This window comes from Terrapene carolina, unplaced genomic scaffold (genome assembly GCF_002925995.2).
Source record: "Terrapene carolina triunguis isolate 2854851 unplaced genomic scaffold, T_m_triunguis-2.0 Scaffold49, whole genome shotgun sequence".
NCBI classification, from domain to species: Eukaryota; Metazoa; Chordata; order Testudines; family Emydidae; genus Terrapene; species Terrapene triunguis.
In genome coordinates this window covers 2,711,142-2,737,250 of record NW_020664400.1, presented here as the reverse complement: position 1 = coordinate 2,737,250, position 26,109 = coordinate 2,711,142, and the positions used below count along the sequence as shown (strand labels likewise).

The 26,109-nt window shown below is 47.8% G+C and overlaps 1 protein-coding gene across 1 annotated transcript; it reads left to right on the top strand.

The window, feature by feature from the left end:
• The first annotated feature begins 1,359 nt into the window (after nucleotides 1–1,359).
• Nucleotides 1,360–25,112, top strand: LOC112104841 (sodium-dependent phosphate transporter 1). The gene is made up of 11 exons (XM_024197403.3): nucleotides 1,360–1,439; nucleotides 5,562–6,176; nucleotides 6,312–6,452; nucleotides 7,202–7,287; nucleotides 10,780–10,876; nucleotides 13,105–13,224; nucleotides 15,866–16,120; nucleotides 16,362–16,923; nucleotides 17,211–17,396; nucleotides 18,420–18,504; nucleotides 24,150–25,112. Exons 2-11 carry the CDS (start codon nucleotides 5,816–5,818, stop codon nucleotides 24,309–24,311), a joined length of 2,055 nt encoding a protein of 684 aa, XP_024053171.1. The 5' UTR covers nucleotides 1,360–1,439; nucleotides 5,562–5,815; the 3' UTR covers nucleotides 24,312–25,112.
• The last annotated feature ends 997 nt before the right edge of the window (nucleotides 25,113–26,109 follow it).

Sequence of the window (26,109 nt, the reverse complement as noted above, 5' to 3'; positions counted from 1 at the left end):
CAGGGGTGGAGGCCCTGGGGCGGTTTTGGTTGGATCCTCACCTTCTGTGCTGTGAGAATGGCTGGGCTTGGCTCTCCGCTCCGAGCTGTGCAGCCTCTGGGGTTGCAGCGCTGCTCAGCCCCGCCCCCCTGACTGGACCAAATTTGTGTGACTGGAGTTGTGACCTGGCTCATGGGGTTGTAGTGTCACTCACTTAAATTTGGGTTACCCAGGCTCCCATCATCATGACAGCTGGGCCAAACATGAGTGGCGCTGGGATCCCAGAGGTTGCAGTGCCTGGAGGATATAGGCAAGCCCAGCCTGTCCTTTGGGACAGGAGCTGCCACGCAACCCTTTTAAAAGTTCTGGCGACCCAATTTTGGGTCCCGACCCACGGGTGGAGAAACCCTGCTCTAAAGCACTACTTTGTTCTGTAGACTGCTTGGATCAAGATGCAGCACCACTGGCAACCTATGTTCCTGCACCTGCATTTGGATCAAGACAGACCAGGTGTCTGGGGCGCTAAGCATTGTGGCCTGCACAGGGGCCCCCATCCAATTGTCAAGGGGAGCTTTGGTATTGTAAGAACGTCACAGTGAGACCTGTCCTGCTGTATGATCCTGTGCTAATTCGGCATTGCATGGCCCTACCTGATCTGTGTTAGAGCCACCCATGGAAGCTCACAGCCCGGCCCTCCGCTGCCAATCCCACCCACATCATGTTTTGGGCACCCCACAGTGCATGGGCAGGACCGTGGGGCTCGTGGTACGAAGGGCAGTGCCAAGCCCCAGATTGATCTGTTCCTGTTTCTGGCTGGCAGAGGGCGTGGTGTCCTTTGAGTCAGCTGATGATGTTTACTGGGAATGCAAGTCATGATCCCCCTAAAACCAGAACAAACAAGCGCAGGGACCATATAGGAGCCCAGGGTCGGCCTCAGTCCCTCTTAGCAGGGTGGGAGAACAAGCATCCCATGGGGAACAGGTGAGGGAAATAACCCGAGGAGTCTTTCCCAGCTCCCCGGGGGAGGGGCGGGAGGGAGGAAACCCAGGAGCTGAGTGCCCTGATGGCGCTGGGAGCAGACCCTGCATTGGGGCAGGCTCAGCCTGCTGGTGGGAGGCAGCGTTAGTGCCAAACCCCCGTTCCCGATCGCCCGGCCAGGGCCCCTCGTTAGGATCCAGAGTGAACAGCCCGTGGCCGGGGTCGACTGGAGCGGGAGCCGCGCCCATCCCAGCAAGGGGCGTGGCCATGACCCGGGGGTGGCGAATGGCCGCGCGGCAGCGAGAAAGGGGGCCGTGTTCTCCCTGCGTCACGCGCCGGATGCGTGCTCGGCCGGGGGGCGGGGCCGGCGGGTCACGTGGGCCGGCTCAGGCTATAAAGCACGGCCCGGCGCCGGCGGCAAGCTGCGTGTGCTGGGAGCTGGTCGGGACAGTGGAGCCGCCTAGAACCAGATCGACACCGCGGTGAGCGCCGCGCTCGGGCTGGGGGAATGGCGGAGCGCTGCCCGCCGGCAGGAGCCGGGGCTGGGGCGCGGCTCGCGGCACAGGGCGGGGGGAGGACAGGGCTCTGCGCGCGCCGCGCCCCCTCCCCCCACGTGCGCCCGGCTGCCCGCGCGGCCCTGGACCCGCCTGAGGCGAGGCGCGCGCGGGAGCAGCCGTTTCCTGCTGCGCGGGAAGGAAAGGCTGGCGCGCGGGGTCGCGCGGGAGGGGTGCCCCCGGGCGGGGGATCTGGGGAGCGGGTGATGCGTGGGGGGGGCAGTGGGGCGGGGCGCAAGGGGCTGTGCGGCGTCTGGGGTGACGCCCCATGTGTAAGGGACCTGGTGGGTGTTGGGGGGCAGCAGGGGCCCCAGCTCCTCCAGGGCGTGGGGTGCCTGGTGGGTGGGGGCACAGCCTGTGTGGGGGCGAGCGGTGGTGAGGCTGGGTACTGGAGAGGTGGTGCAAGGTGCTCTGGGCACAGCCCCCTCTCGCCTGGGCTAGCTGGCAGCATGGTGGCACTGACTCCTGTCCCAGTGGAGGGTGACAGCAGGGCATGCTCGATTTGTCATTTGCAGGATGCCCACCTGTGTGCTGGCACCGAGTGCCTGCTGGCACGGCCTGGCTGAGCTCAGGGTTCAGAGGAACGTGTGGCTGCCCTTTCAGAGCCCCTTGGGAGGGGAGGGCTCTCAAAGCAAAGTTTGAATTCACAGGGAGGTGATGGAAGTGCCGTGTGGCTACAGCGGGGTAGGCTAGCTAGGCAGGGCTCTTCTGCCCCTTGGGGCTAATTCACCTGGCCTGACTGTAGTGCAAAATGGAGGGTGAACGTTGAGTTTGCTAGGATTTTATATTGAGGTAGCTGAGATAAGGCTCGGGTAGTTCTTAATTATCTGTAGCTAGTTTGAGGCCCCCATGTACCTCCCACCTGGGGCTTACCTTGATATAGCCAATTGACATAAAAACAAGTGACTTGTTCCCTTGAGATTTTGACACTAAGGCCAGGTCTACACTAGGAAACTGGATTGATCTAGTTCCACACCCCTGAGTAAAGCTGTTAGGTCAGTTTAACTCCCTGTGTAGACGGTGCTGGTCAATGGGTTCTCCCGTCAACCTAGCTAATGCCTCTGAGAGTTAGGGTTCTGGCTACAGCATACGTAACCTGCATGTCAGTGTAGGTAGTGTCTTCACTGAAGTGCTGCTGCAGCATTTTAAGTGTAGACAAACCCAAAGATGGCTAACTTGATGTAAAAACACTCCATTTTTTGCTGTGAAGACTTAGCCTTAATGGGTGCCTAAAACAGTGAGGGGCTGAGTATCCACAGAGCCTGTAGATTTCCAGGTGCATGGTGGCTATTTGGTGCCTCTAGTGATAATTTTTTTTATATGAAGATATACCTATCTCATAGAACTGGAAGGGACCCTGAAAGGTCATTGAGTCAAGTCCAGCCCCCTGCCTTCACTAGCAGGACCAAGTACTGATTTTGCCCCTGATCCCTAAGTGACCCCCTCAAGGATTGAACTCACAACCCTGGGTTTAGCAGGCCACTGCTCAAACCACTGAGCTATCCCTCCCCCCACTTAAGGCTCACTTAGATGCCCCAATGTGGACTTTGTAATTTCCTCAGGGGGCAGATGGTGGGCATAATCCCTCTTGAGGTTACATCTTGGAATCTGAGTGCTAGCTGGGTCCCCCACTTGCTCACTTTGAGGTACTGCAGCCACATAGAAAACCCAATTTTCTGCCTCCATGCAGCAGATGCTGTTTCCCCAGTGTGCTTTGTAGGCTTGCCTTTTCAGGCAGATTGTTCTGCCTTTCCTCTCTCCAGTCTAGTAGGGGGATGATCCTTGGCAGTGTTTCAGGGAGTTTCAGTTTAAGTGGGCCTGTTGCTCAGATGGAAGGTGTTGCTGCTTCCATTCCAACTCATGGTCAAGGTATCTGCAGCCCTTCCTCCTACTTTGCAGCAGAGGTGGTAATGGTGTGTGAGGAGGTCTGGGGCTGGTGCAGTGCAAGATCTGATGTTAAATTGGCTGGATATTAATCTCCTGCCTCTTCTCAGTGTTGTGGTGAAGCATGGCTGCAACACAGATAGGGTAGAGGGAGAAATAACAGATGTAGGACCTTCTGACATATCTGTGATGGGCTCCTTCCTTCCCAAATGCTCTTGGGGAAAGGCAAGAATCTTAATGAACAGTGTCTTTCCTGCTCTGATTCTTGAGGGGTGGGGAGAGGGCTTGCTCCCTCTTCTGATGGCCCTTTTCAGGGACAGCCAGAGCCAGTGCTGTCACCGTAGGGACAGGCAGCAAACAAACCAAGAGAGTGAGTAATTTCTGCAGCAGCAATAGCCAGGCTAAGCACAAAAGACTGCAGCTTAGGACACAAGGTACTAAGGGGAATTCAGCTGACCTGCCAACATGCCTTACTCAAGTCATTGTTCAGGTACAGGATTTGCAGACTGACTGGGGCTTTTTCTTATTTTGGTGCTTGTCCACACTAGATAGAGGTGCTGTTAGCTATCAGATTTTAACATGTTAAAATCCTGGTGTAGATGGGATAAGTTGCAGGTTTAACATGTTAGCTGGCCGGGGTGAGCCATGGTGTTAATTGTCTTGCAGCAGGGCTTCAAAGGGAAGCCACTTCCACTCTCCTGCTCCACTGCAGCTTGCATCTGCGACCTAGCAACAGCTCACTTAATCCAGGAATCTTTGCTGGAAGGCAGAGATAGCGATCTTGGGGTTTTGTTACACCCAACATTATAGTATCTGATAACCTGCCATTTAATAGTGGCAATAGTGAAGTCCCTTAAGGGCTTCATGGAGTCTGGCACTTCTCTCTTTTTGGGGCCAAAACTCTGCTTGGGTAGAGGTTGTTGTTTTTTGGTAGGATTTTAAGGATTGAAAGGGCTCTGTGCTGAGTGTCTCTTATGTTGGAAAGAGCTGAAATTGGTAGACCCAGTGCCTGACGTGCCTACCTTCCAGCAGATAATGTTTTCCGCCTCGTGTTTTTGGCTGCACTTCTCCCACCTTCTTGTATATGCACACCCTATCTGTGGCCCCATAAAGTTGCGGGACCTCATCAACCTCCTAGCGGTGGCCAAAGTGGCAATCTTGAACACCAGAGAGGAGATGTTGGCTGAGTGGGTTCTCTCTGACTGTGGAGCCTGTTTCCAGTCCTCTCTCCACTCACATATCCAGGCAGAATTCCTCTGGGCAGCGACTGCTGGCTCCCTTGACACCTTTGAGGTTCAGTGGGTGTTGTCCAGGGTTCTCTGCTCGGTGTCCCCCTCAGGTTCCCTACTTTTGACCCTGACCTTGTTTTTTTCTGTTGTCCCACATAATCCTGGGCCCTGTGGATCCTCCCCATAGGCTGGGGAAGAGTCCTTTAGTTCCTTCCTGGAACCCAACAAGAGCAGATAATGTTTGTAGCCTGTTCAGGAAATACTTGGCCTGGAGTGTGCCTTTCAGGCTAGTAGGGATGGTGGCTAAGTTTGTCTTAATAGATTTAAGGTAGGGTTCTGTGGTACTGCCTGCTTGCTTTTAGGTCCCTGCTCCACACGGCAGCATGGCGCGCGTGTTGGAATCGGCCCCATTCTTCTAGTCCAGAGCTTGTATCTCTCTCCAAGGAAAAATAATTGATCTGGTACTTGCTGTGGGTCTCATGCCCTCTTATTTTACCACGTTCAGCAACTAGACTCCACTGAAGTGCTCTCTAAAATCACTGGCTCAAATCCTCTTCTCTATAGGCTGGAGAGCAGCTCCATTCCAAATCCTGATGGCATTGTCCATGTGGTGGTACTCTTTTAAGCATGCCTGCAGGGGGAGCTGGCATTCAGCTTGGATGGTGGGAGGGTAGAAATCACAAGGGATCTTGTGTCCCCATCTGCATGGTGGAACATAGGCAGAAGGCCAGGAATACAGCACTAATGGAGCAGCAGGTAGTCACTTATGTTTCCTAATGGGTACCCAGTGTGGCCTCTAGCTGCTAAACAGGGATGTAAGCTTAAAAAATGGCCTTGCTCTAACTATTTGGGGGAAGTCTCACTATGCTATAGCCTTGTGCTCACTTAGCCAGCATCCATGGACCATGGGGACTCAGTTCTCTCTCTCTCATTTCAGGATGAAGAACTTGTGTTCTCTATTTTCTGCACCATGGAATTTTATTCAGCTCGTTTAATTCTCCAGAGCCACAGGAACTTTAGAAAAGAGATTCCCATACACACCGTATAGCAGTAACTCTCTGGTTCTGAACATATCTTCGTTTAGTTTATTTAATTTGTAACATTATTTATTATAATATTTTCATACCTCATATTTTGTTTATGTATCAAAGTTGCAAATTCCTGTTAATTTGAAACCACTAAATTAATAACATGGAATCCACAATTGAATCAACAACGGCTCTGATGGATCTGCTAACCAGTACGATAGGAAGTAAGGCATCTGGTCCCATGGTAGCTTTCCTCTGGATGCTGATATTGGGCTTCATCATTGCCTTTGTGTTGGCGTTTTCTGTGGGTGCCAATGATGTGGCAAACTCGTTCGGAACTGCAGTGGGGTCGGGTGTGGTGACTCTGCGGCAAGCATGTATCCTGGCATCCATCTTTGAAACGGTGGGCTCTGTTCTGCTGGGTGCTAAAGTGAGTGAGACCATCCGGAAGGGGTTGATTGACGTGGAGATGTACAACTCTACACAAGAGCTACTCATGGCCGGCTCAATCAGCGCTATGTTTGGTGAGTAACATTCTAGCTGCAGCAGCAAAGTGATTAAGTACACATGGATTAGTTATCTTGTTGGAGTGTCTGTCCCCAAATCTGCCATATATTGTAATGGTGACTAGTCACTGAGACACAACTTTGTTGTTTTAGGGTCAGCTGTGTGGCAGCTAGCAGCTTCATTCTTGAGGCTTCCCATTTCTGGTACCCATTGTATTGTTGGAGCAACAATTGGCTTTTCGCTGGTGGCCAAAGGACAGAAAGGCGTCCAGTGGTCAGAGCTGCTTAAAATTGGTAAGTAAAGTACAACCCACTAGCTTTTTCAGATGGTGAGGTGTGGCATTAATAAAACCTATCATAGAACATTAGGGTTGGAAGAGACCTCAGGAGGTCCTCTAGTCCAATCCCCTGCTCAAAGCAGGACCAACCCCAACTAAATCATCCCAGCCAGGGCTTTGTCAAGCCGGGGCCTTAAAAACCTCTAAGGATGGAGATTCCACCACCTCCCTAGGTAACCCATTCCAGTGCTTCACCACCCTCCTAGTGAAATAGTGTTTCCTAATATCCAACCTAGACCTCCCCCACTGCAACTTGAGACCATTGCTGCTTGTTCTGTCTATGGCAGGGGTCGGCAACCTTTCAGAAGTGGTGTGCCGAGTCTTCATTTATTCATGCTAATTTAAGGTTTTGCATGCCAGTAATACATTTTAACGTTTTTAGAAGATCTTGCTATAAGTCTATAATATATAACTAAACTATTGTTGTATGTAAAGTAAATAAGGTTTTTAAAATGTTTAAGAAGCTTCATTTAAATAAATTAAAATGCAGAGCTCACCTGACTGGTGGCCAGGACCCGGGCAGTGTGAGTGCCACTGAAAATCAGCTTGCGTGCCGCCTTCGGCACACATGCCATAGGTTGCCTACCCCGGTCTATGGCCTTGTCCCCAACATTGGATTAGTAAGAAAAATATAACTGGGTTTTACTGCCCAGAGCCACCTTCTAGTAGCCAGGATATTAATCGCCTCTTTATCTTCTGTCCTAGTGTTGTCCTGGTTCATCTCTCCCCTGCTTTCTGGCATCATGTCTGCTATCCTGTTCTTCCTTGTCCGTATGTTCATTCTTCGTAAGGTAAGGGTGCCAGATCTCCACAATCTGCATCTGCTGTGTGAAAACTGTTCTGCAACTGAAATTGTATGAGCAGATAATAGGAATAACCATTCCCGGTCAGGACAGTCTTAAATGCTTATTACTGAGAACTTCGTGATCTTTAATGTTTTGATCCATGCATCTCCCAGACTAGCACCCTAGCTGCTGGGCTGCCCTTCATAATTACTGGGTACCTACTTGCCACAGGCTGATATGAACTTTTTTTGTGGGGAAGGGAGCATAGAGATCCAGTGCAATGTTCTGAGAAGCCCTGTCCCCAGCAGTGGGCATGGAAGAGGTTGCTGGGATAGTAACCTGGCAAGTGTCTCCAGGCCTTCTTTGAATGCTCCATCTTTCATATCTGTCTCTGGCTAGTGGTTATCTCAACACTCTGGAGACTTGAAGACAGGAGGAGCTTTCTCTTCTTGCCCTCCTATCCAAAGCTGCTAGTTCAGGGGTTAATATTCCACACCTATCTCATGTTCAACCAGATGGAGAACAGAAGCAGGCATAGCTTCCCCAGCAGCAGCATGAAACTGATAAGACGCTGGCTACTTGTGCTGCTGTCCAATGCCTTGTGGGCTGCAAATCAAACCGACCAGTGTATCTTGGCTTTGTGTTGCAGCTTGTTACCTAGTAGCAGTAGAGTTAATTCTGGCTGCAGACTGGAAAGCATCACTGCAACTAGAAGGGCTAGAAACTTCTCTTTAATAAAACATAAAGTCTGTAGACACTGGCTTATGCATCAGACTTCCAAGGGCAGGCTAGCTGAGTAGACCAAATAGATTTTGAAATACCTTATCCTCAGACCCATTTCATGTTAATACCATTCTGCCTGCCTCTTGTTTATACTATCCAAGTCTCTCTCTCCCCCCAGCTTGTACTATGCAGTGGTGTTGTAGCTGTTAGGATTGTAAAGAGAGCTCTTTAGCCTTTCCAAGGCAGGAAGGAATCTTGCACCTTGATTGCCACTTGGCACTCAATGGAACAGTTTGTGGAAGTGCCAATTAGAGCTAGTTGTAACTTGAATGACCTGCCTTAGCATTAAAATGCCTGGGAGAGCTCTGCCCTTGTGATGGAAACTCTGCTTCTATGCATGACTGAACTGGCAGCTTGCCTACACAGGGAAACTTAGGGCTTGTCTACACTGGCACTTTACAGCACCGAAACTTTCTCGCTCAGGGGTGTGAAAAAACACACCCCTGAGCGCTGCAAGTTGCAGTGCTGTAAAGTGCCATGTAGACCGTGCACCAGCGCTGGGAGCTATTCTCCTTGTGGAGGTAGGGTTTTTTAAGAGCATTGGGAGAGCTCTCTCCCAGCACTGTGCTGTGACTACACAAGACACGTTAAAGCACGTGGCAGCGCTTTAACGTAGCCAGTGAAGACGTGCCCTTAGCAGCAGAACTGTACTGATACAGATATCTGCAATAGCTCCCCAGGTACTTGAATGTGTCTACATAGGCAGTTGTATTGGAATAACTACAGCAATATAGTCTTGCTAATTTCTTGATGTAGGCAAGCCCTCATGGATCTTGGGCTCATGTCTTAAATTAAACCTGCAGACCAGAGGTTCCCAAAACAACTGTCTTGAGATTCCACCAACCTAAAACCAGTTGCTTGAACTTCAGGATGGGCTTTGTCTGGGACGTTTGACTGTATTGGGCTGAACTCTACTCAACCAGACAAATGCTTTCTGTTGTGAGATTCCTTGGTTTGGAACTCTTTACAAATACTGTTCTAGTAAGTGGAACAAAAGTAGCAGTTGGAAATGGGAGCATGAAATGAAACTCGTTTGAATGATTTAACACAAGCCACTCTCTATACTCCTGCTGTTCAGTATGCTGAGTAGATCAGTAATCTGAATGTGAATTAACACTAAGCATGCTTGTAGTGTACAGACTAGATTGCTGGTCAAACAGATGCTGTAATTATATAGAGTCTAGTGTCCAGGATTCAACTTGTGTGTAAACGGCTTACAAATATAAAACTAGCTCTGGAGTTACCAAGTATATTTTGAGGATGTTATTGAGTAGGTTAAAATGAACTTCAGATCTCAAATCTAACTCCTGTGGATTCTGCTTTGAAAAATGCAGTAGTTCATTTAGCACAGCTGGCAGATTAATATTGTATAACTGGCCTTTCAAAGTTGTACTCACTACTTAACACTTATTCAGATGCTTTTGTAATAGGACAAAGCAAACATGCGCTTCAATACATTAAATTTCACTGAACATTGAGCATCAGAACACTTGGGTTTGGCTCCTGGTCAACAAGTCTCAAACAATGCCATTGCCTGGATGAGGTGTTGCTTTCAGTACATAGGAATGCATTTGTGAGTAATCTCTCTGAATCAGTCAAATGACTTTAACAACAATTGGCCTGACTCACCTGGGGAAATGGAGGAAAAAGCCCTTTTGACAAATGAGATTTTTTCCAAAAGAGAATTCCTTTAGTGGATTGAAGCAAAGACTTTTAGAAAGTGCTGTTGAAAACTGAGTTTTTAGAGAGCATCTGTTCTGATGGGTAGGCTATTGAATACCTGAGAGCAAAATCCAGAGCCTTACAGAATACAGAGAGCAAACAAAGTCTTGGAGCATAGCTACTTTGATGTCTAAGGCCTTGGCTACACTCGGGACTTCTCAGCGCTGCCGCGGCAGCGCTGTGAAGCGCGAGTGTAGTCGCGCCGCCAACGCTGCGAGAGCTCTCTCGCAGCACTGTATGTACTCCACCTCTCCGAGGGGAATAGCCTGCAGCGCTGCAAGCGAGCGTGCAGCGCTGCAGGCTCTGATTACACTAGCGCTTTACAGCGCTGTACTCGCGGGGGTGTTTTCACACCCCTGAGCGCAGCAAGTTGCAGCGCTGTACAGCGCCAGTGTAGCCAAGGCCTAAAACTTAAAAGTAAAATGCTCTTAAGTGAAGAGTTCTCAAGCATCAGATTCCATCCACTCTGTGGGATGGGCTGTTCAAAAGGCAACATTGCTGTTTCAGGGAATGTGCATTTCTGCTTTGAAACAACAATGGCATCAGGGGAGATGCCCATTTCTGTCTTCAACATGGAAAGTGCTCTGTTCACAAGTAAGGAGAGAGACTAATTGGCAACCCTAAAACCCCACTGCATCTTGTGATGCACAAGTTCTAAGGGTTCTTCAGGCCCAATTCTCTCCTTGCTGACTCCTATGCAACCCCACTGTGGACAGAGCTTTCACAGCTGTAATATATAAGCCTCTAATTGGCATTTAGCAAACAATTCTGTTTGCACAAGAGACTCTATCTCCCTCTTCTGGAGCTGCCTCTGCTGGGCTAGTAGGAGGGAAGTAGTAAACTTTTAAGTCTAAGTGCTCAAAACAGAACTTTGTAAGAAGTTATTTTTCTACACTCTTCCATGTAGATGTGTACTTTAAGTATCTGCTTTGCTGTTGGGTTCAGAGTCTGGGATCTGGATTTGTATAGCATCAAAACTAATCTGTTTTACAGGCAGATCCAGTTCCCAATGGGTTGCGAGCTTTGCCAGTCTTCTATGCCTGTACAATTGGGATCAACCTCTTTTCCATCATGTACAGTGGTGCACCTTGTAAGTACATGTCAAATACTTCAGTGCTAATTTTATAATTCTTTACAAAAACCTCCATTAAATGCATGATTTACCCCTTTTGCTTTACAGGGCTGAAATCTCCTAGAAGGCTGCCGGCCTGTGCCGGCTACAGAAGGCTGCAGGCTAGCGTGCGCTGAGTTCTAACCTAGATAGTTACCCAACCAAAGAGGCCTGCTCAAACTCTAAATCACTACAGAGCTTTCTCCTTAGTCTTCACAGGAACAGCAGATAACATGACTTCCCCTTTCCTCTCTCCTACTTATGCTAGAGCTCAGTAACCCAGCTGCTGAAGAGTCTCCTTAAGCTTTTCCTATTCTCCAGTAAGGCTAGTCAGCACTGGAGTCTTGTATTGGATTTGCTCAGTTTGGCCTTTCCAGCATGAGAGCTTGCTTGCTTTTCATCCCTAAGAATATATTAACTGCCCCGAAACTTCCTGACCAAGAAGAACTGGCATGTCCTAGCCGGCACAAGTACTCCGAAGAGGAATTCATGCTTCGGAGTTGAAATCTTTTGGGAGCTCAAGATCAAAATGTTTAACTTTCTGTTGTGGTGGGGGGAGAAACACAACTGATGAATGGAACAGGCAGCTGCCATCATAATCCAATGTAGCTTGGCACAGAAGGGCCTGGAGACCTGCAGAGTTAAAAGGCAAGCTGTAGAAAATATCAGCTAACTTAACAATCAATTTCAAAACTCTGTATACTGAGCTACCTTAATCAGGGCCTGCAACCCTGGACTGTGATGGCAGCTTCAGCTGGTGCTTTCTGCTGTGATGTATTATAAAACAGGTCATCAAGGAACCAGAGCTAGGTAGAGGCTGACAGTGGCAGGTATTCAGTGTCATATTAGACACTTTAGATCTATTTCAGTATTTAGTAGTGAATAGTCTGGTGTGTAGCTATGAAGTAATGATTCAGCTTTCCCTTCATACATTGGTCCCTTCAAATGCACTTTGGTCCTGAAATTCTAACAGATGTTGCAGCACTAATGGAGTTCAGCCAAAGTGGTGTTTATGCCTGTGAATGACATTGTCTTGTGAAGTAGGAATCTTAACCAGTTAAAGCATAGACAGCATCGCACCATGTGATCCAGTTTATAAGTTTGCACATTACTAGCCAGATTCATGTTAAATTTACATTCTGTAGACGAGGTTTGGTTAAACTTTGTTCCACTTTAGCTGGGGTTTTTGCCAGACTCTGTATTTGTTGTAAGCTGCTATTAGTGTTGCATGTTAACTAAGCCATATGAAATAGATGTGTGACATTGTGCACTTGACCTCTGCAGTTCCTTTATCTGCCCTCTATGTACTGGGAGTGTTTATAGTTCCTGGCTGCAGCAGAAAATGCAGAAGCATTTTGATGGCCATTTATCAAACACTTGATACCTTAGCTTAAGGTTATAGTAAACTATAAGTGAGTGAGCTTCTATGGAAAAAAAATCCAGCCACTCATTTGTAAATGCTTGTGTAACTAGGTCAGTTAACACCTTAAAGCCTCTCCTGTTTCAAGAGATGTTGAATTGCTTCTAATTTTAAAAATAAGTGCTCTGGAGTGAGATGCAGAAGCCATCATTGTTGCACCATGTGGCTGGAAAAGTCCTATCCCATCACAAATCTAAAATGCCACATCACTATAAATCTGTTGGAGATCTCTCGTGGGTACAACTCTTCTCCCCCTGGCTATTAGCAGACTGGCATGCCAGGGGGAATAGCGCTGTCTGCTGCAGCAGCAGACTTGCTGCAATGTCAAAGTAAAAAAGCAAGTCAGGACATAAGCCTCTGTGTATACTATATTGACAACTAAACTGAGGGAAGGATGGTAGAGCATGTCTAGTCAGTTGCTGCTTGGTCACCAGCATGTACAATGCTCTCAGTAATCCAGTTTTCCCTGGGGAGGGGAGAGGTCAGGAGAGTCTCCGAACATGTGAAAGAGATTAGCTGGGGAGAGATTGTAACCTGTTGGGGGCTCCCATGTGGGTTAAGTTCTAATTTTTGCAGGGTTAGTATTGGATTTTCTATTACATATTCACATCTCCTATTCAGATTTTCTGCTAATATAGCAAAGCTGGTGCAGGGCACTGCAGACTCCTGGGAGGCAGCAGTGAATGTCATGTGCCAAGCATCCCTTGAGCCAGTTGTGAAGAGGATAGCCATACATTGAAGGGGCTCTTGCCCTGGGGTTTTCAAGATTCATTGTTTTATTTCCTAGTGCTGGGCTTTGACAAACTTCCTATCTGGGGTATCCTTCTAACTTCGGCGGGGAGTGCTGTTGTCTGTGCTCTCATCGTCTGGTTCTTTGTGTGTCCAAGAATGAAGAAGAAAATAGAACGTAAGTAATACTTTAGAATGACATAAAATCACATGTTCTGCTTAATGAGTTACTTAAATATCCTGTTTTGGCTCATCTTGCTTGTGGGTGGGTGGGGGGGTGTCTTACAAATCTCCCCTTTTAACAGTCTGTTTTATTAAAGGATCCTAAAGGGGGGTTAGCACTCAGATCTCACTCAGCTTCCTCTGAAAATCTCATGAGTCACTTAAGTACTGTATTTGTAATCAAGCTTTTGCTGGTTACTGTAAAACTAAACTTGCTTATAACAAGGGGTGGCTTCTAAGAGGGCCCCTTAAGTATGCTTCTAGCTGAGTAGCCATCCACTGGTAAGAAAGTACTGTTGGGAGGCTGCAGCAACTTCTGTACCTACTTATCTGTTGCAGATCAAGCTGCATGGAGTAGGTGTTAGGCACACAGCACAGAACAATTACCTGGAGTGGATATACTCCTAAACAGCACTATTTCATCATTAATCTTAAAGGGTGCCCAGGGTAGAGAATGCAGGAGGCAGTGTGCCTAATTGTGGCATATAACCTTTAATACCATATTGTACCTAATGAGCAATCTGACCTTGCTGATGCAGATTAGTTTTAAGTAGGTGATCTCATAAAATCCCTGCCCTATAGCAAAGAATACCTGTTGAAAGGCACTCAAATAGCATTCCCCAGCTTTACCTTCTTAATGTTCTGAGGGGCTCCTCTATAAATTACACGTGAGACTTGGGAGAGACATCCTAAGCAATAAGTAAGAGAAAATAGCTATTCACAAGTACCCTTGTCAGGTTTGCATAAGTGGTGAGAGACTAATAGCTTGTTAAATACTTTCTGGTTGCCTTTGAAATTTGTCTGTCTAGAGACAGCTCATCCTTCCAGCTGTTAAAGGAGTTTATACTCTTGCCAGGAATTCAATTTTTTCCCCCTCACTAATGTAACTTAGCAAATCTGTTTGCAGCTGTTGGGGTTTCAGCATAGCCGATTCCTAAGCAGAACCCCGGTGACACACATACTGGAGTAGTTTGAGCAGCCCCACACAGCACTGCAGCAGAACTAGGGAACTACAGAGGTTTCCTGCTATTAGTATCTGACCTGACCAGCCAGACTTAAAAAGTTCTGACCAAGTGCTTGCAGTGAGCTAATGAGTTCTGAAATCAATGGTCTCTGCTTTAATATAGTACAGATTGGGAAGCTTTTAACTGACTCCTAGTGTTCTTGCTCTGAAGATTTCAAGCATTTGTTAGCTTTGCCCTCCCTTCTGTAAGGTAGAAGTTTTTCCATTTTATGGCCTGGGGAAACAGGCAGATGTTAAAGCCAATTTTCAGACCTGGCTATACGGTTAGGCTCTTTAAATAACAGGCCATGCTTTCTCAGAGAAGAGCTGAGAACCCACAGCTCCTTCGGGAGTCATTGGAGACCTATGTTCAGATCCTCTGGAAAATGCTACTTGTATTTAGGTGCTTGCTTAGGCAGCCAAAAATGAATTTAGGTCAAGGTCGTGCAGTCAGAGGCAGGATCACTCCAGAGTCCCAGTTCTGCCCTAACTAGTAGACTGTTTCTGTTCATGTTTGAAAGCTAAAGTTCCACCATCAAGGCTCTAGATTAGAGCTGAGTGAATAATACACTTTTTGGTTTGGGGGCCAAACAGAACCTCATTTTCAATTTGAAACTAGCCAGTTTTTCTCCCTGGAATGGGAACCAAAATTTTTTATGGGGTTTTGTTTGGCCCAGACAAATTCTGATGTGTTTGGTTATTTAGGTGGCTTTCACTTTTTGGGGTTTTTGTAGCTAAATTTCAAAACAAATCACCATTTTGAAAGTCAAAGCATACAACATGAAACACTTTGTTTTGCAATGGCCAGAATGAACCATTTCAGCATTAGCGAGAGTGGATGAGGTAATCTTTTTTTATTGCAGTGTTTCTCAACCTTTTTGATACCAGGGACCGGCTTGCTGCCTTCCTAAACAGTCAGGGAGATCTCAGGAACGGGCATTGGTCCACAGATGGGTTGTTGAGAAACACTATTTTATTAGGCCAACTTCTGTTGGTGGGGGGGGGAAAAGGAAGTTGGTCCAATAAAAGTACCTCACCCACCTTGTCTCTAATATACTAAACCAACACAGCTACAACACTATTACTTCCCCATTACTTTTTTAGCAGACTTATTGTTTGCTGAAATTTTTTTGCTGCCTCTACTCTAGATGTTTAAAGTTGTGTGAGAGCTTTAAAGCCGAGCTTGGTGCATTTTTCCAAAACACTCCTTGCAGTGGAAACCCTAGTGTTGTCATGGCTCATCACCATGTGAAAAAGGTATCTTCCTGCCCAGTGCAGTCTCTGTATTGTCACATGCTTTAACCCAGTGAAAGGCACAGATGAGTCACCTGTATACTCCTATGGCTCATGCATCACAAAGTGCAAATTGCAGCACTTCACTAATGATACCCTGGTGAGAGATTTGCTGCTTAACACTGCTCCCAAGAAGAGTGGCTCTGTCTGTAGTTAAAATCTGGGTTCTGACAGGTGCCAGCTTTGCTCAGGTCTCAGTGGATGCAGAGTAGGCTGGAATCGGGTGTTAATGGCTGAATGGGCTTTAAATGGCAGTAGCCTTTGGGAAAGGGGTCTACTAAGTCATTGCTTCTTTCCACAGGAGAGGTCAAGTCAAGCCCTTCTGGGAGCCCCTTGATGGAGAAAAAAAACAGTCAGAAGGAAGACCAAGATGAGTATAAAGTGCCACTGGACAACGGCGTGGGTGACAAGAGCTCTGTCACTGATGTGTCTGCTGTGCACCACAGGGCAGCCGTGGAGGAGAGAACAGTCTCCTTCAATCTGGGAGACGTGGAGGAAGCCCCAGAGCGGGAGAGGCTCCCTAGTGTTGACCTGAAGGAAACCAACATTGATAGTGGTGAGTTGGGGTTAGCACCTGCCTTGACTCAAGGCCTTATGGCTGGAGGTTGAGATGGCCCTGGCAAATCCAGATGAAGTGGGAGTCCCTTAAGCATGCCATGTGGAGGCATATTCCACCAGCAAATAGATCAGGGCAGAGTGGCACAAGCATGAGATCTGTAGTGTTTTTAGTTTGGCTCCTGTTTGAGGCATGTGCCTCACTCCTGGGCATGTGGGTTAAACTCAAGTTCCATTTGCAGGAGCTGTGCGGTTACCCAGTGGCAACCTTGTTCAGTTCAACCAAGCTGTCAGCAATCAGATCAATTCCAATGGCCACTACCAGTACCACACCGTGCACAAGGATTCGGGCCTGTACAAAGAGCTGCTGCACAAGCTTCACCTGGCCAAAGTGGGCGATTGCATGGGGGACTCTGGCGACAAGCCCCTGAGACGCAACAACAGCTACACGTCGTACACTATGGCCATCTGTGGCATGCCGCTGGATTCATTCCGTGCCAAAGAAGGTGAGCCCAAGGGGGAGGAGATGGAGAAGCTGACCTGGCCTGGAGCAGACACTAAGAAGAGGATCCGTATGGACAGCTACACTAGCTACTGCAATGCTGTGGCAGATACCCACCCGGCTGCTGATGTGGATATGGATGTAGGCAAGGTGGAGATAGGCAGTGGTGACAGGAAGTGCAGCACTGATTCTCTGGAGGAGTGGCATGACCAGGATAGACCAGAAGTGTCCCTGCTCTTCCAATTCCTGCAGATTCTCACCGCCTGCTTTGGTTCCTTTGCTCATGGCGGCAACGATGTCAGGTCAGTAGACTTAATCTACATGACAGGTTTTAGCTGGTTACTCTCAGTGCAAATGTTAATGCAGTATGTTCACTGCTTCTCTGGAGCATGTATGCCTAGCATGCTGGTGTGAAAGCTGCTTATTGTGAGGGCTCTTCTGGCAAATACGTGCTCCCCACTAACCTGGTCATCCAGAAAATGTAGCAAGTTAGGGTTTATAGCAAGATTGGAGTTCATCACTTCTCAAGTCAGCAGCATGGAAAGATTCATTAATTGTCTCTGACTGGAATGCATCTGTTTCCTTCCAGCAATGCCATTGGCCCCCTGGTGGCTCTGTACCTAGTCTATCAGACAGGTGATGTGGCTGCCAAAGTGGCAACTCCCATCTGGCTGCTGCTGTATGGAGGTGCTGGAATCTGCATTGGCCTGTGGGTCTGGGGGAGAAGAGTCATTCAGACCATGGGGAAGGATCTGACTCCCATCACACCATCTAGGTAAGATGCTTCATGGGGGGACACAGGAGGATGTTTATGGTATTTTCAGTATACTGTGTCCTCTGTACTCACCATTGTGTACATAACACATTATTACTCAGAGGCTGGGTGAGCATGTAATTATACAATGCGGAGTCTGCAGCCTACTGAAATTGAAAGGTTCATTAATTCTTTCCAGTTTGTTTGCTCACATTCCAAACTTCCTAGTGCTCTGAGGTACAATAGCTTTGATAGTCGTGACATGTGGTGGGTTATCTTCAGGAAGACCACTCCACAAATATCCCCTCTAATTGCCATTTCCATTGGTATGGTTCTAATATGTGCATTTGAACAGATGGCTTTGGGATCAGGTGCTTGTACTAAACACACATGCCCTCCTCTCTAGGTCAAAAGACAGAAGAGCTGAACCTTCCACTGTGCCTTATAGCTCCACCCTCTGGAGCTTGGGGGGTGGATTGCAAAGATCATCCACTGAATTCCCTGCCACCATCTCCAGGTGGCTGCCCTAAAGGGGACTGATCTCTGATATCCAGGTCCAAGATCATATCAGGGCATTACAGATCAAAGCAAATGCCTTGAGGAATTGAATGCAAATAACTACTGAGCTCAGTGAGTGGCAGTGTGAAATCTGCTTAGTCTTCATTGTGTAAAGGGGGAGTGCCCTAGAGTTATGGATATTTGACTTTTATCTAAACTTCCTGCAGAGATGCATGTATCCACTAGAAATGGAAGGAAAAATGAAGCTCTGATTAAAGATCTCTAACCTTGCTTCTGGCCTCCAGCTAGGAGCTGTCAAGAGGCCCCAGGTGCACTCTCCATACAAAGCAGAAGTGTGTACAAAATCTAATGCCTTAACAATTAAACTGGTTAATGAGGGAGACCTGGAACCCTGCATAGAACAGGAGCCATAAGCCAAAGTTCTGTATGTGCCATGCGCATGGACTGTCTGGTGTGCAGGAATCCCTTGCTGACATTGTGTGGTTCATACCAACCTCTGATATTACTATCTTTGTGTATACACAGTGGCTTCAGCATTGAACTGGCATCTGCTCTGACTGTGGTGATTGCATCAAATGTTGGTCTTCCTATCAGTACAACGCACTGCAAAGTAAGTGAAATGCTTGCCCGTATGTTAAATGGCTCCTGTGGTGACCTGCCTATTAGTTCTGCAGGAAGTGTCACTACTGTCTCAGGAGATGGAGTTAGTGGTGTAGGACCAGATGTGATGGTCTGGTCTACTGTATGAGAATCCAGTTGTCTCCAAGTACTGGTTCTTGCCTTTTTCCTCCTCCATCTCAGATCTGGTTCGTATTGACTTCTAGTAGAATAGCTTCCAAAATACACCAAGCATTGGTCTTGAGTTTGACAGGTCTACAATTTGCATGCAGATCTGTCCATTTGTGGATAATGAACATAGAGTAAACATAGGAAGTGGTGGAGGGAGAAGCTGAAGAGAAATGGGCATTGAGGAAAAGTACTGAACCACTTCTTTCTCCACAGAGGGCTGGTCACCTCCTCCCCATGCTGTGCTGCCCAGTGCAGTAGTCTGGGAGCTGACCTTGTTCATGAAGACAGGGGCAAAAAAAGCATTGAGTACGTTAGCTTTTTCCACATCCTCTGTCACTAGGTTGCCTCCCTCATTCAGTAAGGGGCCCACACTTTCCTTGACTTTCTTACTCTTAACATCTCTTGCTAGCTGCAACTCCAAGTGTGATTTGGCCTTCCTGATTTCACTCCTGCATACCTGAGCAATATTTTTATACTCCTCCCTGGTCATTTGTCTTCCACTTCTTGTAATGCTGCTTTTTTGTGTTTAAGATCAGCAAGGATTTCACTGTTAAGCCAAGCTGGTCGCCTGCCCTATTTACTCTTCTTTCTACACATCGGGATAGTTTGTTCCTGCAACCTCAATAAGGATTCTTTAAAATACAGCCAGCTCTCCTGGACTCCTTCCCCCTCATGTTGTTCTCCCAGGGGATCCTGCCCATCAGTTCCCTGAGGGAGTCAGTCTGCTTTTCTGAAGTCCAGGGTCTGTATTCTGCTGCTCTCCTTTCTTCCTATGTCAGGATCCTGAACTCTACCATATCAGGGTCACTGCCTCCCAGGTTCCCATCCACTTTTGCTTCCCCTACTAATTCTTCCCTGTTTGTGAGCAGCAGGTCAAGAAGCACTCTGCCCCTAGTTGGTTCCTCCAGCACTTGCACCAGGAAATTGTCCCCTACACTTTCCAAAAACGTCCTGGATTGTCTGTGCACCGCTGTATTGCTCTCCCAGCAGATATCAGGGTGATTAAAGTCTCCCATGAGAACCAGGGCCTGCGATCTAGTAACTTCTGCTAGTTGCCGGAAGAAAGCCTCGTCCACCTCATCCCCCTGGTCTGGTGGTCTATAGCAGACTCCCATCATGACCTCACCTTTGTTGCTCACACTTCTAAACTTAATCCAGGGACTTTCCGGTTTTTCTGCAGTTTCATACTGGAGCTCTGAGCAGCCATACTGATCGTGCATACAGTGCAACTCCCCCACCTCTTCTGCCCTGCCTGTCCTTCCTGAACAGTTTATATCCATCCATGACAGTGCTCCAGTCATGTGAGTTATCCCACCAAGTCTCTGTTATTCCAATCACATCATAGTTCCTTGACTGCCAGGACTTCCAGTTCTCCCTGCTTGTTTCCCAGGGTTCTTGCATTTGTGTATAGGCACTTAAGATAACTCGCTGATCGTCCTGCTTTCTCAGTATGAGGCAGGAGTCCTCCCCTCTTGCGCTCTCCTCCTCGTGCTTCCTCCTGGTATCCCATTTCCCCACTTACATCAGGACTTTGGTATCCTTCCCCGGTGAACCTAGTTTAAAGCCCTCCTCACTAGGTTAGCCAGCCTGCTTGTCCCTCTCTTCGTTAGGTGGAGCCCGTCTCTGCCTAGCACTCCTCCTTCTTGGAACACCATCCCATGGTCAAAGAATCCAAAGCCTTCTCTCTGACACCACCTGCGTAGCCATTCATTGACTTCCATGATTCAACGGTCTCTACCCAGGCCTTTTCCTTCCACAGGGAGGATGGACAAGAACACTTGTGCCTCAAACTCCTTTATCCTTCTTCCCAGACCCACATAGTCTGCAGTGATCCGCTCAAGGTCATTCCTGGCAGTATCCTTGGTGCCCACGTGGAGAAGCAGGAAGGGGTAGTGATCCAAGGTCTTGATGAGTCTTGGCAGTCTGTCACATTGTGAATCCTAGTTCCTGGCAAGCAGCAGACCTCTCGGTTTTCCTGGTCAGGGCGGCAGATGACTGTCCCCCTGAGGAGGGAGTCCCTGACCACCACCACCTGCCGCCTTCTCTTGTGAGCGGTGGTCATGGAAACGCCATCCCTAGGACAGTGCATCTCATGCCTTCCAATTGGTGGAGTCTCCTTCTGCTCCCTTCCCTCAGATGTATCATCTAGTCCACTCTCCTCATTAGTACCTGTGGGGAGAACATGAAAACGGTTGCTCACCTGTATCTGCATTGCTGGTACATGGACTCTCCCCCTCCTTCTGGAGGTCAGATGCTGCCAAATTTCTTCACCGTCCTTCTGTCCCCACTGCTCAGCCTGCTCTGATTCTTCAGAATGTTGTACCCATAGAAGCATATCCTGACGTCTGTCTAGGAAACCTTCATTTTCTCTTATGCAACGCAGGGTCGATACTTGTTTCTCCAGACCTCAAACCTTCTCTTCCAATATGGAGACCAGCTTGCACTTTGTACAAAGTTGCTTCTGTCCTGTGGAAAAAAGACAAACATGGCACATCCTGTGCAGGTAACAGCTGAACACTCACCATCCATATTACCTTCATTCAAAGAGCTTCCTCAGCTGTTGCAGCAATTACTCAGAGAAGCCTGCAAGATGAAAGCCTCAGTGCGCTCTCCCCAGGTGAACTCCCAGGTGAACTCCCTCTGTTAGCCTCTGCTGTTAGCTGCTCAGCTGGTTCATTGCTGACTGCCTTTTTAGAACAGTCAGGCCCACCTGGAACAAAGCACTCCCAATTCACTTTTCAAACAATCAAGCACATGGTCAAACTGACAAACTGTCCCTGCAACAGACATTCAGATACTCACCAACACAGCCACTCATTGCAGCACTTAGCGTACCTCCTCTCGGAGGCGGAGTTGGCAGATGTGATTGCAGAGCCATTGGCCATTATCTTTGAAAACTCATGGTGATCTGGGGAGGTCCCGGATGACTGGAAAAAGGCTAATGTAGTGCCCATCTTAAAAAAGGAAGGAGGAGGATCCAGGGAACTACAGGCCAGTCAGCCTAACCTCAGTCCCTGGAAAATCATGGAGCAGGTCCTCAAGGAATCAGTTCTGAAGCACTTGGAGAGGAAAGTGATCAGGAACAGTCAGCATGGATTCATCAAGGACAAGTCATGCCTGACTAACCTAATTGCCTTCTATGATAACTGTCTCCATGAATGAGGGGAAAGCAGTAGATGTGTTTGACTTTAGCAAAGCTTTTGATACGGTCTCCCACAGTATTCTTGCTGGCAAATTAAGGAAGTATGGGCTGGATGAATGGACTATAAGGTGGATAGAAAGCTGGCTAGATCATCGGGCTCAACGGGTAGTGATCAATGGCTCCATGTCACTGGCAGCCAGTATCAAGTAGAATGCCCCAAGGGTTGGTCCTGGGGCCGGTTTTGTTCAATATCTTCATTAATGATGTGGAGGATGGCGTTGACTGCGCACTCAGCAAGTTTGCAGATGACACTAAACTGGGAGGAGTGATAGATACGCTGGAGGGTAGGGATAGGGTCCAAAGGGACCTAGACAAATTAGAGGATTGGTCCAAAAGAAATCTGAGGTTCAACAAGGCCAAGTGCAGAGTCCTGCACTTAAGATGGAAGAATCCCATGCACTACTACAGACTAGGGACCGAATGGCTAGGCAGCAGTTCTGCAGAAAAGGACCTAGGGGTTACAGTGGATGAGAAGCTGGATATGAGTCAACAGTGTGCCCTTGTTGCCGAGAAGGCGAACGGCATTTTGGGCTGTATAAGTAGGAGCATTGCCAGCAGATCAAGGGACATGATCATTCTCCTCTATTTGGCATTGGTGAGGCCTCATCTGTGTCTAGTTTTGAGCCCCACACTACAAGGATGTGGAAAAATTGGAAAGAGTCCAGCAGAGGGCAACAAAAATGATTAGGGAGCTGGAGTACATGACTTATGAGGAGAGGCTGAGGGAACTGGGATTGTTTAGTCTGCAGAAGAAAAGAATGAGGGGGGATTTGATAGCTGCTTTCAACTGCCTGAAAGGAGGTTCCAAAGAGGATGGATCTAGACTGTTCTCAGTGGTAGCAGATGACAGAACAAGGAGTAATGGTCTCAAGTTGCAGTGGGGGAGGTTTAGGTTGGATATTAGGAAAACATTTTCACTAGGAGGGTGGTGAAGCACTGGAATGGGTTACCTAGGGAGGTGGTGGAATCTCCTTCCTTAGCGGTTTTTAAGGTCAGGCTTGACAAAGCCCTGGCTGGGATGATTTAGTTGGGGATTGGTCCAGCTTTGAGCAGGGGGTTGGACTAGATGACCTCCTGAGGTCCCTTCCAACCCTGATATTCTATGATACGTGGGCACTACTGTGGTAGAACAAAAAACAGTTGTCAAACAGACCCATTACAAAGCTGCCAAGCTCCCTGGGCCACTCAGGTCATGGGAAACTTCATTCCTATAAGCCTTGCACTTGTGCATCAGATGCCTGTAATCTCATTGTGAAACTCTCTGCTGGTCCATTGCTGCCTGGCCCCATGCTGTGCTGGCTGTGCACCACAGTTCCAACAGGGAGATTGCTCTCCATAATGTGCACAAGGCACTTGGCCACACTTCACCATGACTCAGGTTTTCTCTGGGCAGGTCTCATTGGATTCAGGCTTGTCTTGTATCTGAACCTAGTCAATGCTGCTCTCTTCTTAGTAAGGCCATATTGGAAACTGAGTTTGCCTGTGGAGGGGCAACATGTTGGGGATGCTGACAGATTGGAGAGGATACCTAAAGAGCTACAAGAATGACCTGAAGACTAGAAAACCTGCCTTAGATAGAGGGAGACTAAAAGCTCAATCTTATTTAGAGAAGGTTGAGGTGAGCTTTGAGAGCTGAGGGCATGCTTCTAGCAGATAAAGGCAGAATAAGATCAGTATCTGGAAGCTGAAGGTAGTACATTGGTTTTCAAACTTGGGGGTGCCCCCAGGCACCATGAGATTATTGGGTGTGCAAGGACCTGACTGGTTATGGATTTTTTTTAAGATTATCAAGTAGGTACTAATCTTATTCCCTGGGGATCCTATCTAACCCTAGTGTGCCTTGGTGCAGGGTGGGTGGGAGGAGGCTGGGTCCCCATTACCCAAGGGAACTGCACAACCTTTGGAGGAGAACTCACTCCCCTGTAGCTTCACTGGGAATCAACATGGCAGCTGTGCTGCACAGGTGTCCTGGCCCCATTGCAGAGACATCACACCTGGTTCATGTGCAGGTAGGGGGTGGAGCTGCCATGCATGAGTTCCCACTCTAGGCAGCTGGGATTTGGGTGGGGTGCACAAGCTGCCTCCCTGTATGTGCTGCTCAGTCTCTAAAAATTGCAATGTCTTTCTAAGATACTCTAGCTGACCAGAAGCTGTTGGGTTTGATGCTGGAAGCACTAGGTGGTGATCTCTGGCCTGCTATGCAGGAGGTGAGATCCTAGTGGTCTCCTAGTCTTTAAATCTGTCCCTTGGTGTATCTTCCATAGGTGGGCTCCGTGGTCTCAGTGGGCTGGCTCCGTTCCAGGAAGGCTGTGGACTGGCGTCTCTTCCGTAACATCTTCCTGGCATGGTTTGTCACTGTCCCGATTTCTGGCCTCATCAGTGCAGCTATCATGGCACTGTTCAAGTATGCCATCCTGGGAGTGTGAGACCAGCTTGGGTGAAATCCATATCATCTCGCTGCTCCGAGCAACTGGAACAATGCTAGGGTGACTCGCCTGGGGAGGAGATGGGAATATTGCATTTATGCTGTAACTGCTTTCATGCTAAATGACTCATCTCTAAATTAGCTGCAAAATAACCAGCGCCCCTGACCTCATTAAGGTCCTGTTTCCTGTTTGGGCTGTGAATTACTGTACATATTTCTATATTCTTTTGTATCCAGCTTACCTTCCATTATGTATGTTTGTCACTGAGGTCCTTTTTTAAATTTTGTTTTTCCTTGGCGCTAAGTCTTAGAACTGGCAGGCACAGTAAATTCTGGTGTGACCAGCTTGGAGGGGTGACTGTTCCACTGACATGTTTGCTCTAGGTTAACAGTAATGGGCACTATACCCAGACCACACTTATTTTTTTTTAAAAATAAAACTTTTAAACTAAACATACCTATTGGCTGACTCCTTGTGGAGCAATACCTATTACACACCATTTCCTGACTGCCCCGCCTCCTCTGCAGCTCACATGGTACCTGTGGGACATGTTGCCCCCTCCCCCAAGAGCTGTGAAAGATGCTGGGGGTGGTTCTTGCTAGGAAGCAAGTTGTAGTATGTCTTGCTTTGCTTCCATTTCAGTACTTACAGGTGCAAACAAGAGAAACCTGCAGTACCATGATGCTCTGGTCTTGTGTTGTCTTTTCATTTTGTGCAAATACACCTGAGCTCTGGGGGGGGGGAATTTTGTTTTGAATCTAGGATGGGCTAAACTCTTAACAGAGTTGATTTAAATGTTGAGATCATTGACTGCTCCCTCCCCATACTAGCCAAGAACCTAGCTCTCTCCAGTGACCCTGACACTACAGGACTCTGCTCCCCATTGCTACCTCTAACTGAATAAAAGCTTAATTTTTGAAACAAATCTTCTTTGGATTTTCCATCCAGTGAAGTGTTCACACCACTTGTGAAATTAGAATGTTCTTATCCCAGGATCTCAGCATGACTAGCTACAGCTGGAGGAACATGACCCCCTTCCAAAGCTACAGCAGCTGGCAGGATTTGAGTGCATTACCTGGTTAACCCAGCCCCTCCCTGATCTAATAAGCCAGGAGCAAGAGCATGTCCAAAGAAATTACAAGCAGCAGGAAAGGTGAACTAAAGTTGGGATAAGGGGAGGATCCTGTGTGGTCTAAACTCCACTCTGTTTACCTGAGGAAAGCAGTAGGTGCCTAACTGCAGTCATTAGAAGCTGCCCTTTGCTACTGCTAGAACAGCTCCATTGCGGTGACCAACCTCATTTTCTCAGCTGATGTACTGTTAAAGAGGCTTCTCAAGGCACACATGCTTGGTTTAAATCAACCCCTGATTTTGGCACACCCTCTAATCCAGTGCTCAGTCTGCTTGTCAATTGGGGATTAAAACCCAGCCTGAATGTTCATGTTGTTGCAGTGCACTTAGGTCAGGGCAATCCAAGCTGGTACTGTCACTGTAACAGCTAGGCCCATATCAAATACAGACGCTTCCCCACTTACGCAAGTGTTCTGTTCTGGAACATCGTGCGGAACTCAAATTTTGCATAAGTCGGAAATGTATCTCCAACCATTACATGCAAAAAACCCCACCCCTCCTATTTCTAGCTTACAGAACTTTTTCCGTAAGCTTGGATGTGCGTATGTTGGCTTTATGTAACTCAGGGAGTATCTGTACACTAGAGCTAGAGTGGGAATGTTCCTCCCTCCAGCAGAAAGTATAGCCACAGACCTGCTTTGGAGCCAGACTGAACCATACTGTTTGA